At 36.7% G+C, this 12434-nt stretch overlaps 4 protein-coding genes across 4 annotated transcripts; all 4 read right to left on the bottom strand.

Annotated features, from left to right (window-relative positions):
• Positions 1–1433: 1433 nt before the first annotated feature.
• Positions 1434–3365, bottom strand: RNJ42_00792 (alpha-mannosyltransferase; the record flags this gene model as incomplete). Its single annotated transcript, XM_071050962.1, has 1 exon — positions 1434–3365. The coding sequence occupies one exon, from the start codon at positions 3363–3365 to the stop codon at positions 1434–1436; it is 1932 nt and encodes a 643-aa protein (XP_070908174.1).
• A 1039-nt stretch (positions 3366–4404) lies between these two features.
• On the bottom strand, positions 4405–6054 carry SCW11 (putative glucan endo-1,3-beta-D-glucosidase; the record flags this gene model as incomplete). The annotated part of the gene is made up of 1 exon (XM_071050961.1): positions 4405–6054. One exon carries the CDS (start codon positions 6052–6054, stop codon positions 4405–4407), a length of 1650 nt encoding a protein of 549 aa, XP_070908173.1.
• An 863-nt stretch (positions 6055–6917) lies between these two features.
• On the bottom strand, positions 6918–9383 carry CWH41 (mannosyl-oligosaccharide glucosidase; the record flags this gene model as incomplete). Its single annotated transcript, XM_071050960.1, has 1 exon — positions 6918–9383. The coding sequence occupies one exon, from the start codon at positions 9381–9383 to the stop codon at positions 6918–6920; it is 2466 nt and encodes an 821-aa protein (XP_070908172.1).
• A 708-nt stretch (positions 9384–10091) lies between these two features.
• On the bottom strand, positions 10092–12224 carry TRP5 (tryptophan synthase TRP5; the record flags this gene model as incomplete). Its single annotated transcript, XM_071050959.1, has 1 exon — positions 10092–12224. The coding sequence occupies one exon, from the start codon at positions 12222–12224 to the stop codon at positions 10092–10094; it is 2133 nt and encodes a 710-aa protein (XP_070908171.1).
• Between the last annotated feature and the right edge of the window lie 210 nt (positions 12225–12434).

Below are 12434 nucleotides of genomic sequence, written 5' to 3'. Positions count from 1 at the left end.
GAAAATTTTTTTCCAATTCCAAAGCGATGGCTTGCAGTCGTCCTTTATAAACTTTCAAGTATTATATGTATATTGGTATTTTATAAGTAAGTTATACAGATGTATTATGTATTTTATATTAGTTTCTAATTCCTGCTTAAGAGAAACCAATAGTGACCGGAGTGTTTAATAATACTATCAAATTATATTAAAATACTAATACGCAGAGATGGTCAGTATCATTATAATTCCTATCATGTACATTATTAGATTCGTTGTCATGCGTTTTAAGAAGAACAAGCCTTCTCCAATGGCCTAAAAATAAAATGGTTGACGACACATTTCTAATGATTTAATATTCTCTATTTTCTATGGTTTAAACAAAAACAAATTTACTAACAAATCTCTAATTATCTATTTTTTATTTCCTCTTACTTGAAAATATTCATATGCGTTGGTGAAAAAACAAATAAAAAATACGAAAATAAATATTCTTAATAGGCCCCAGTTAAGTCCCAAGAATCCATTAACCAAAAGTTGGCTTTGGTTGTCAAGTCCGGTAAGTTCACCCTTGGTTACAAGTCCACCATCAAGTCTTTGAGACAAGGTAAGTCCAAGTTGGTCATCATTGCTGCCAACACCCCAGTCTTGAGAAAGTCTGAGTTGGAATACTACGCCATGTTGTCCAAGACCAAGGTCTACTACTTCCAAGGTGGTAACAACGAGTTGGGTACCGCTGTCGGTAAGTTGTTCAGAGTTGGTGTTGTTTCCATTTTGGACGCTGGTGACTCTGATATCTTGACTGCTTTGGCTTAATTGATATAATCCGAATTTAAATTACTGTAATCTTAAGTATTTCTGTTCTAATTTATATATCATAAGCTTAGTGCTTTCATTATTTTTTTGCATATAATCTTTTATAATTATTTAGATCAAATAAAAAAAGATATATTTAAAATATACTACCATAATATTGCAGGAAAATGAAACTGGAATTCTCGAAACAGATACCTATTACAATTTGGTGATTTAAGTAATTTTCTATCTTAATTACTATTAATAGTGTAAATAATTATAGTATAAATAAATATTATAATTATAATGGGTTAATATTAGATGAAATAGTATGACAATAACATTTAACTTTAAAAAAGTAATGCGATTTCTGTGGATCGAACACAGGACCTCCAGATAACAAATTTGACCGAAGTTAATTCTTCAGTCTGGCGCTCTCCCAACTGAGCTAAAACCGCATATTAAACTGATGCATGTTTCTCTGATGCTATCAAACACAACTCCTTGTTGTTATCTCTCAACCTGATTGTTCCTGCTCCATCTCTAATAATTATATCCAAGAAAATTATTTCGTACCCTGTATGAAAGTTATACATAATCAAATATTATCTAATTAAACTAAGAAAAAAAGAGGAATACATAAAATAAGCGTTTCATTATCATGCCGCATGGTATACCTGTACATAATTATTGATTCTAGCTTTTGCTTCTGGATCTAGAATACCAATATAAGACTCGCTGTCGGTACTATTTACTCTGGCAGATGCACAGTAACTATAAGACTTGCACTCATTACCCTTCTTCCAACCTAAATCCCCCATTTCCGGAATGACAAAACCATCAATTTCTAAAGGACTCTTGTAAAGTTTATCGAGGTTTTCGGTAGTGCCAACTTTACTAGTGAAATAGTCAGGGTGATTCTTAAAATCTTCCCTGGCGCCATCATCAAACTTACAAACCCTTAAACCTCCATTCACCCAAAGGATATTCCTATTTTCGTCTAAATGTGCCATTTGAGTTGAACAAACTGTCTTTACATCCTCTCCCTTTCCTGTTTTAGAATCTTTTATTTTACCAACAGCTGCTGCACCTTTTTTATCGACAAAGAAATCCATTCCCATTATTAGCGGTCCCATCCATAACGTTTCCTTATCACCATATGAACACCATGAAAAATCAGAATATATGTTTAAGTAGAATGCGGCAATAAATGAAATAAATTTATCAACCTTATTAGCCACAACTAAACCACTTTCGACATGATGGAGAACATTATCAATAAAATATTCTCTCAATATCATTGCTTGTCGACTTGATGACTTTTTGATTCGTGGATCGCTAGGCTTCAAATTCATATTTGAGCCTAACATGATATGTTCCTCAAAAGATGGCTCAATCCCCATTAGTATCCCGTTGCAGTTTTTGTTATGAGAGTTGTTAATACCACGGCGGTCCCTCCAGAATCTAAGACCAGAACTTTTATAACTTTCCATGTTAAAATACGTCATCGGAGGAACAAAACTAACAACGTCAACATCGACAAAAATAAATTCTTCAAAAGTGTTAAATAGAAAAGCAAGATACTTATTATCGAAACGATTTATTTTTCGGGTTGCCTCTTCTTTGTCCAATATAGGATCGAGATTAATCAAGGTAACATCTTGTCCTGTTTCTGTGGCAACTTTGGCTATTTCTTCTCTTTCCTTCTCGCCTAGCTCGTTTGCTTTATATGTGATTTGTATTGGGATGTCATTGTTCAATTCTTTCCAAACATATAACTGTTTCCGTAACATAAAAAGCTGGTGTTTGCCTAAAGTAGTTATAATGCCCTTTCCTTTAGAGTTCTTTCTCCAGAAATGGAGAAAATTACTATTAAACTCATCAAATGGAACTTTAGTATGTGGTTCGCTTATGGACATCCTCGTACGCATGTCCGTTATGTTTGGATACATGTATTCCTTTGAGTCCTCCGTGGCCGTTTTAAGGAATGGGAACATTCTTGCTTGAACATCACTTGCCGTTACATTTACACCAAATTCTTCTTTCAGCTCTCTGAAGAATTTATTGGAACCCACACCTCCTTCAATAAAGCATTTATTGTAGATCCTTAGCCTCTCTATAGTATTTTGAAAGTGTTTTTGGCCGTCCTCTTTGTCATTGAATCGGTCTCTTATCCTCTTGGAGTGCCAATCTTCCTTACCAAAATACATGGCTTTAACTAATAATTTACACCTGTCATTAAGTGAAGAAGAATCCCAATGGCTTAATATTTTCTCCTGCTTCTTATTCATTTTCTTCCATTGCTTGTACGCTTCAGATGATGTATACTTACCGAATTGATTCCTTTTCATGCCGTCACTCAAATAAGCGTATATAGAATGCTCCCCAGCGGGTTTAAAGTACTCAAAGTACTTCTCTGCATCATGCAGGTCATATATGTCCTCCGATTCCTCTGAAGAGGAAATTTCTATCTCAGTAGCCTGTTTAATAAAATTATTGCTATGGATATTAATGATAACAAGCGATGAAATAGCTAGCACCGCCAGCAGCAACGGTATTATTTTCTTATGGTGGGGGTTAACCCTCACCATATGCAACACCCTAGTTAATGTAAGTTTAGTAATTTTGGGCAGAAATGGTTCTCTTTCAGAGAGAGATGGGGAGCATGCTCTAATTTATCATTATATTATTTTTATTTAGCTCAAAAATATTTACCATATATACCTTACTTATATAAGAAATTTGCTTCTAGTATACATGTTTCTTCAACCATTTAAGCCAATCCACAATTTTTTTAAACCAATGACGAAATTATAACATACATCTGACGGTAATGTCCTAATTATAAATTATAAATTATAAATAAACCCTGTTATCTTCTCAAATTAAGATATGCGAAGAAACAAACGTACAAGTGCATGAACCTGGACCTTTAGCTATTGCTCTACCTGTTCTTTTCCCGTCAAGCCTTCCTAACGGGCCGCGTATCTCATCTTCAAATCGACTATATAAAAATACCTGGTGATTATAGATTTCGGTCCATAATAACAACTGATAAGCACACCGTTGATTGTTAATGAAATTTAAAGGGACAGCGTGGTTTGTACTTGGTTTCTCCACTCAGTTTTCCTTGCTTTTTCAGATCTCTACTTTCATAGTTCTCTGCTTTTGCTCTCATAGTTCTCTGCTTTTACTTGCACAGTTCCTCTGCTTAGGGTTCTTTGCTTAATGTTGTTAATCTGTCCCTTTGTATTTTCCTGCAGTACAACTTAGAGGCGGGATATGGATATGTCTTTTTTACGCAAAAGCACAGAAACATAGGCACCAAAAAAATTTAGTGGGAAGGTAAATCTTTCGTTCCTGTCCAGGCTTAAATTGCACACAGAGAGAAAAAAAAACTTACCGCATTTTGACTCAAGACGGTACTACGTGAAATGTCCCTTTGGTAATTATAATATACAATTAGAGAGAATGAAGGAAATATGTAATCTATAAAAGAAAAAATTGTGATTTTTATGTTATTTGAATATTAAATAGAACTAGGACAGGTAATGCTTCTGTCTAGTTCGTAGGAATAAGCAAAAATTCTTTGAAAGAATTTTTTATAAACGTTTATAACGTGGTCGTAAATTATGCTAGAATTTGTAGTATACCGAAGGACTGTTCGATACCGTAAGGTCCTACTGCCTTCCACTTGTCATCGTAAGCTGATAAGATAGTAACACTCTGTTTCATGACGTCCAGAATGCTTTTGATTGCGATATATTGGTTTGCTGGGGAAGGAATGTTGCCACCATTTTGAATACCTGCTGATGGGAAACCCGTTTCTGTCACGATGACGTTAGCAGTATTGCAGGCATTTTGGACTATCTGCACTTGACCCTTGACAAACTGTCCTGCGGTATCTGCACTACTGTATGGGTCGAAGTAGGAATGAGCATTTATACCCACGAAATCAATCTCGGACTTTGTACACAGTTCTGGGTGATTTTCAAAAACTACAGGAGGCTCACTGGTGGTTATTTGACCGGTGTAACCAGCAGCTTTCAGTGTTTGCTTTACCGAAGCGATCTTTGATATTAGCTCATCGACAGTACAGAAATTTGATTGAACCGCTTCGTTTCCAACTGTAATGTAGTCGAAGATATCCCAGCCCGAGGTTTTAGCGTAATTTACCAGGTCTTGTAAGCCCTCATCTATTGAATCAACACCTTGTGAGTCGATATATAGACCTTGGTTGATTCTAATACCTAATTTGGCGGCAGCTGGTTGTACTGTATTTAATGAGTTACAATCAGTACCATATACACGTATATTGGCCACACCCTTAGCTTTTATTTCCGTCAGGTCATTGTAGACATCTTCTGCGGCTCTACATGTACCGTCGTTGTTATATGGTGAATAAGTCAAACTGTATGGAATATTTGGAATTAGAGTGGAAGATGCGCTGGCTTGTGTAGAGGAGGTGCTAGAAGAACTGGATTGTGTCGATTGGGAGCTCGTGGATGCCTTGCTACTAGTTGGTATTGTCAATGTTTCTTGACTTAGAGTATCAGAGGATGTTGTATATGTTGTGGTGTAAATAGTATCCAACTCTGTCATCGTTATAGTAGTAGTTGATGTCGAATCGGAAGAGACACCTTTGGATGAGGATGATGAAGATGTAGTTGGTTGTAATGTAGTCCGGTCAGACGCTTGCCTAGAAGATGAACTCTCGACATCTTTTACAGATGAGCTAACTTCGGAGTTTGGTGCAAGACTTTTAGTTGTAAACAGTTGACTGGTGCTCTGTTCAACATTCTTTTGCGTAGTAGTGGCTGGATTTTCCATAGCTGTCGATTTCTGTGTTTGGGCCGAGTTATCAGTTGGTTGGACGGAATTTATCGAGTTGTAGCCCTGTGATTGAGTGTTTTGGTCGGCTGAATTTTGTTCACTTTGTTGAGTGTTATAGTCGTTGCCATTAAGTGCTTTATCATTTGATTCACTTAGCGCAGTTGGTTGTATATTTTTCACAACAGTAGTCATTGTTGATGGGATCGCAGTTGGGTTAGCATTGTCTGGAGTCAATGTTGTGGTAAATGTAACACTGCCGCTGATAATAAATTTAACTGTAGGAGCAACAATAATCTCAGTAGTTGTAGAATAAAAATCGGTGACAGTATTAGTAGTACTCGCCGTATGTACTCTGGTTACAATCTCCCTCTTTCTAAAAACAGGGAGAGCATGAACTAGAGAGATTATGAGCGACAATTTTAATATTAGATTAGTTAGCAGTAACATTTAGCTTATTTTTGAGTCGTCTTAATAGGGAATGTGTAAGATAATTCTAAGGAATGAGTGGATAATTTTCTATTAACAGAGAGTGGCTATTTGTTCAGCTCTGTTTCAATAATAATGAATGAAATTTAGTTGGTGTGAAGAATGAAAGTAATACAATACTGGTATAATCATTTTTTAATAGGAGAGAGGAATATTGATAATTCATCCAAAGATCTTGATCATAAACAATGCCTGTTTATATATTAATCAAAATTTTGGATATTTACATTAAGTAAATACTCGTGCTGGTAGAATATAATACCAAAAATATACAATCAGCTAAAATCATTGTATAATTACTTAAAAAATTCCCCATACATTGTTTCTTTATTTTAGACAATAAATAAAAAACTTGACTTGAGAATATAATGTAAACAAAACAAAAGCTTTGAATCCTTGACTGTGATAACAAATTAATTGGATATTGTTGGTTATGTAAACATGTGGCTTTGTAACAGATTGCTGAACAGATCAATACCCAGCATTCTTTGGTTGCCAATATACAATAGAGCGATTTACCTTATTATCATGTAACACGATAACCAGCAAACTTTTAGCACCATTCAAAAAAAGAAAAGCGCGTCCCGGGTAACAATTTTAAATGCCCAGCATGAAAGTTGCTTGCTATCTCAGACCAGTTGTTACATTTAGCCAGCTGTGTTATAGCATAATGCTGATATTTATTTTCAAGATTAGAAGAAAAATACTCTGCATTATGGATACTATGTAGCAATTTTGTTAATTCTATCAATTATTATTATACAGTTTCTACTATTTCATGACATGAGGCGATCGTATTGGTGATTGTGCTACCATGACACCATTTAAAATTTCCCAATTATGTTTACAATTAAAGAAGTCCATCCAGTAAATTGTCTTGCGCCTGAGCCTTCACCTGTTTCTGGGTTATAGTTTTCGTAGCAGTAGCCCTTATTTTTCCATTCTTTGAAGACATTAGTTACGAGATTCGATTTTAAAGAGTTGAAAAGATTTACTGCCGTTTTAACAGTTTTTTTCGGTCTTGATATCTTGATTGAGGTTGGCTTTTTTGAATACGTTTGCGGAAAGTAAAATCTTAATGCATCTAGGCAAAGATAATTGATATTCATCCAAATTGGTCCACGCCAGTAGTTCTCATCTGTTCCATAATATTTATCCTTTTTAGACAAGGACAGTAAACCATAGCGTGAAAATATTTTTTTCTTATCTGACATTAATTTCAAAACATGATCGAGTTTGTCAGAATCTGCAGGAATTAACTTCAATGCAAATGGCAGTAAGGAAATGTATCCTTCATGACATACATGAATCAGATTATCTCCATAAGTATCGACAGTGACGTCACAAAAGCACTTATCCTTCTCACTCCAATGAAGGTTTAATAGGTTGTCGATGACATTTTTCTCAGTTTCTTCGTACTTCAAAGCATCTTTGTCCCTTCCTAAAATTGAAGCAATCTGTTTTAGCGACCTAGCCATAACACCAACCCATGAAAGAGCATCTACATGTAACTCTGATGTGCTTGGGGGTTGTGCCCTCGGGTAATCATCCAATCCACTCGGTAAGCAATGAGTAAATGTTCTTCCAACCCAAGCGTATAGATTATTTGTGTGCACCTTCCCTGCAAGATTAATATCTTCGAATATTTCTTCGTAGTCATCATCTGCATTAATATTTTGAGAATTCAAAAACCACTTGTAATGCTTAACTAGTTTGGGGTATATTTGTTTACTGTATTTGATTAAAAACTCTTTGTTATTCTCAATTGAATCATGAGGTATCTCGTCTGAATCCATATCAAAATTTTCTATGGCCCTCTTCAACATTTCACCGAATGCAAGTAACAAAGTAGGAGGGTTTGCGATATTAGGATTCTGAGTGGTAAATTCTTCTGGTACCCTACTTCTAGCTTCATCGCCTAGAATTACTTCACGCGCAATCCATCCACTGTTCTTTTCAATAAGATTAAACCAACTGGAGATGATATCAAATGCCAAATCAAAGTCATACTCCATGATTTGCAGAAGATGGAAACCTTCATCCCAATAAAAGCCTCTTGGAAATTGTGATCTGGACGGAACCGCGGTAAAAAGACCATAAGGACCTTCTTCCTGAGGATGTTCTAGTTTAATTTCATCAAAATGACGCTCATCTAGAACAGTTTCTCTATCAACAATTTGGTTACCATAAAAATAACCAATTCCACCAAGAAGATCTGAAAGAGTAGATTTAACAAACTGAGTTTTATCTTTATCTTTTTTCCCCATGCTGAACTTCCTATTGAATTTAGAGTCGATCTCATTTAATCCTGCTGTAATAAGGGCTTCAGCAGTTTCACTTGTTATCTTCTCAGATGAGTTTTCAGCATTGTATATGACGTCAAATTCGAATTCTTTCTTTGAACCAGTAAGATCGAAAGTTTTTTGAATCAAATGAAAATTTCCTGCTTCAAAGTCATATAAATTTCTTACTTGTAGGACGTCTGGGAAGTCGACGCTATCTATTTCGTATTTAGCTCTACCTTCTTCTGTAGTTTCACGATATATTGCCTGCATTATACCTGTTACAGTATCAGAATAAAGATTTTTTAGTAATTGATCAGCTTTCCAGTAATTGTCATTAGGAATAAGTAAAGAGAATTCAGAGGTTTTCGACGCATCAACACCTTTTTTGAAAGGTCTATCACCAGTCTGGCTATCATAGTAGCTACCTTTCACATCATTCAGTTGAACTTTATATTTCCCCAATTCAGTTGAATAGCCATCATACGTTATATTATTCGAAGATTCTTCCGTTATTCTCTTGAGCATAGACTTGCTGTTAGCGTCACTAATTTGTTGATCTAGATAAAGAACCATGGAACCAGTGGAATCCCTTTTGGGGTCCAGTTTCTTACCGTGTACTCTGGAAATCCAATTCAGCCCATCTCGACTCTTCATAAATGTAATAGTTAAGTTCAGATTGTTCTCAGGATCTATAATCTCCTCTACACCACCAATTCTCGGATCATAACTTTTCCAACCATAATGCGAAACTTTGTCATGCATTTCAACAAAATGTCTTATAGAACCGATATTCGTTTCAGATAAAGCGTCGAACCACATTAAACCCATAACGAAGGGACTCTCGTTCACATACCTGGGCTTGATGCTGAAATAGGTGGCAGGTCTATACGCCCCCCATAAAAGTGACCTGTCAGATTGTTCCTTAAACTTCTCAAATGTCATGGAAGCAGAACAATGCGTGATCCACAACAGCAATGCCAAAAACCTTGAATTAATCAACATCATTTGGTGTCAATCAATGGGGCAGGGTCTTGAAAGTGTAAGTATTACTATATTCGTACCAAAATCACCTTCAAATGCTAACAGCAAGTACCAATTGGATAGAGATGCTGCTATTGTCACTTTTATATACTAATGCTGAGCACACTGAAGGTATTTCATCAAATGACGTCTTGAGAGGGCTTATGCACGATTTCTGTGTAACTTAGTAACTTTTATTTTTTTTCAATGTAGCAACTTTTCTTTTTTTCAGTGGATTTTTCCGATAACTTAATTTATTCACGTTGTAGGTGTTATCCACAAGATATGCGTATTCATCAAGGACAGTGTAAGTATGGGTGTCTGATGATAAATGGTTTATAATAGCCGTAAAGAATCATGGTGAATGTTGGAGACACCTTTTTCTTCATCTTAATTACGTGTGGTTTTGGTAGAGAACTTTTTACAGGTCTACAGGAAATACATATGATAATTATTTTTAGCATGTATATGTGTTTGACTGATAACATATAGGATAATTCTTTAAGTATTCAATAAACCAACGGTCTATTGCTTGAATTTCTAGCTTTTTCTAAATTAAATAGGCATTTTACTTGTAAAAAGAGGTAAAAAGCTCTAATACAGAGTTTTGTGTATGTGTGTATTTGACAGGTGAAGAAGGTAATATTTATTTAATTGTTTTTATCGAGAAGTAGAGATATATTTATAGTACATTTATTTTGAATTTGAAGAAACCGAGGGATCAGCTTCGAATCTTAGATCCCAACCAATTTGTGGTCCTAGTTTTGGTAGTACTTCGGCAACGCTTTGGACATCCTTGTCACCTCTACCAGAGACGTTGATGATAAGGTGTTGGTCTGGTCTCATCGATCTAGCTAGGTTGCAAGCGCCGTATACAGCATGGGATGATTCTAGTGCAGGGATGATACCTTCTAGTTGGGATAGTAGTTTGAAACCTTCTAGGGCTTCGGCATCGGTTGCGGCGACAAATTCAGCACGACCAGTGGCCTTCCAGAAGGCCAATTCTGGACCAACACCTGGGTAGTCCAAACCAGCAGAGACGGAGTGGGTATCATGAACTTGACCGTCCTTGTCTTGTAGAACATACGTCTTTACACCGTGGAAAACACCAGGTCTACCAGCTGTTAGTGTAGCACTATGGTAATCTGTATCGATACCGTCACCGCCCGCTTCAACACCGAGTAGTTTTACGCTAGTATCATGTTCAAATGGAGAGAACATACCAGTAGAGTTGGAACCGCCACCAACACATGCTACTACTGCATCTGGTAGCTTACCGTCATTTAGTGCAGCAAACTGTTCCTTAGTTTCATTACCAATAACACTTTGGAAAGTGCGCACCAGAGTTGGGTAAGGATGTGGACCAATTGCAGAACCAACAACGTAGTGGGTAGTGGTCAGATTTGTAACCCAGAAACGGAAAGCCTCGGAGGTTGCATCTCTTAGCGTCTGTGTACCGTTAGTAACAGATACCACCTTGGCTCCCAATATTCTCATTCTAAAGACATTTAGGGCTTGACGACGTACGTCCTCGGCTCCCATGAAAACGGTGCATCCCAAACCAAACTTAGCACAAGCGGTGGCAGTTGCAACACCATGTTGACCAGCCCCAGTTTCTGCAATAATTTCGGTCTTACCCAACCTTTTAGCTATGAGAACTTGAGCTAAAGCATTGTTAATTTTATGGGAACCGGTGTGATTCAAGTCTTCTCTCTTCAACCAGATTTGTGCTCCACCGCAATGTTCTGTTAGTCTTTCAGCTCTATGTAGAGAAGATGGACGGCCAATGTAGGAGTATAAAGATCTAAATTCTTCCCAGAACTTAGGATCAGCGATAGCGTCCTCGAAACCTTGTTCTAGTTCCTTCAAACAAGCGTGAAGCGCTTCTGGTACATATTGGCCCCCGAAATCACCGAATCTGATAGGATGTTTATGGTCTTCTTCAAATTCATGATGGTCGGAATCAGATTCGAGATCCTCTACTGCAGATTTCATTAAGTTATATTCATCCTTGGTTAGAACAGTGTGTTTGACACCATTTAGAATACCTTCGACATAGGTCTTAGCTACTTCGTAGCACTTACCTTCAGGAGCCTCTCCACATAGAGTGACAATCTTGGACCCGATGACAACACCATCAGATAAAGAACCAACAGACTCGAAATGTTCTCTTGTTGAGACACCAAAACCAACAGCTAGTGGCGTTTCCTTCGTGTGTACTCTTACTCTGTTGACTAATTCACCTAGATCATTTGCAACTGAAGATTGAGCACCTGTGGTACCCATTCTCGACACGACATAAACAAAAGAGTCAGCTATTTTTGCTAGCAATTGAAGCCTAGAGTCAGTAGTTGATGGAGCTACCAATGGAATTAAACTAACACCGTATTTCTTAACCAGATTTCTAACCTTTAGAGCTTCTTCAGGAGGCAAATCAACAATGATAAAACCATTAGCACCGGCTTCAGCTGCATCTTTAATAAACTTTTCCTCACCGTAAGTTAGAATAGGGTTGTAATAACCCATCAGGATCACTGGCACAGTGACACCCTCATCTCTAGCCTGCTTCAATAGTTGCAAAGTTTGAGTCAAGGTAACACCATTATTCAGAGCTACTGTGTTTGCCACTTGAATAGTAGGACCATCTGCAATTGGATCAGAGAATGGCATACCCAATTCAATAACATCGACACCACCTTCTTGGAAACCCTTCATGATAGGGACAGTCTCGCTGACTCTTGGGTAACCGGCAGTCATGAAGGTAACTAAAGCATTACGACCTTCTTTTTTCGCATTGGCAAATGTTTGTCTTAGATGATTAGACATATTTCAAAGTATTTTATTATTTTATTATTGTTTTTGTTCTTTTGTATTCCCGAACAAAGACTTCAGCAACCGAGATAAGTAAGTCCTCTTATATAAAGACAGATGAGTAATATTGTATGGTGCAAGTGTCGAAAAAAATAAAACTGAATGTAAATATTGAAAAAAACAACTATGATAATAAAACTCATAGAGCATTAAGAAAAAACTCGC

This window comes from Nakaseomyces bracarensis (genome assembly GCF_045282275.1).
Source record: "Nakaseomyces bracarensis strain CBM3 chromosome Unknown Scaff4_1, whole genome shotgun sequence".
Classification (NCBI taxonomy): Eukaryota; Fungi; Ascomycota; class Saccharomycetes; order Saccharomycetales; family Saccharomycetaceae; genus Nakaseomyces; species Nakaseomyces bracarensis.
The sequence above is the reverse complement of the archived record's forward strand: the minus strand, read 5'-3'. Positions and strand labels throughout refer to the sequence as shown.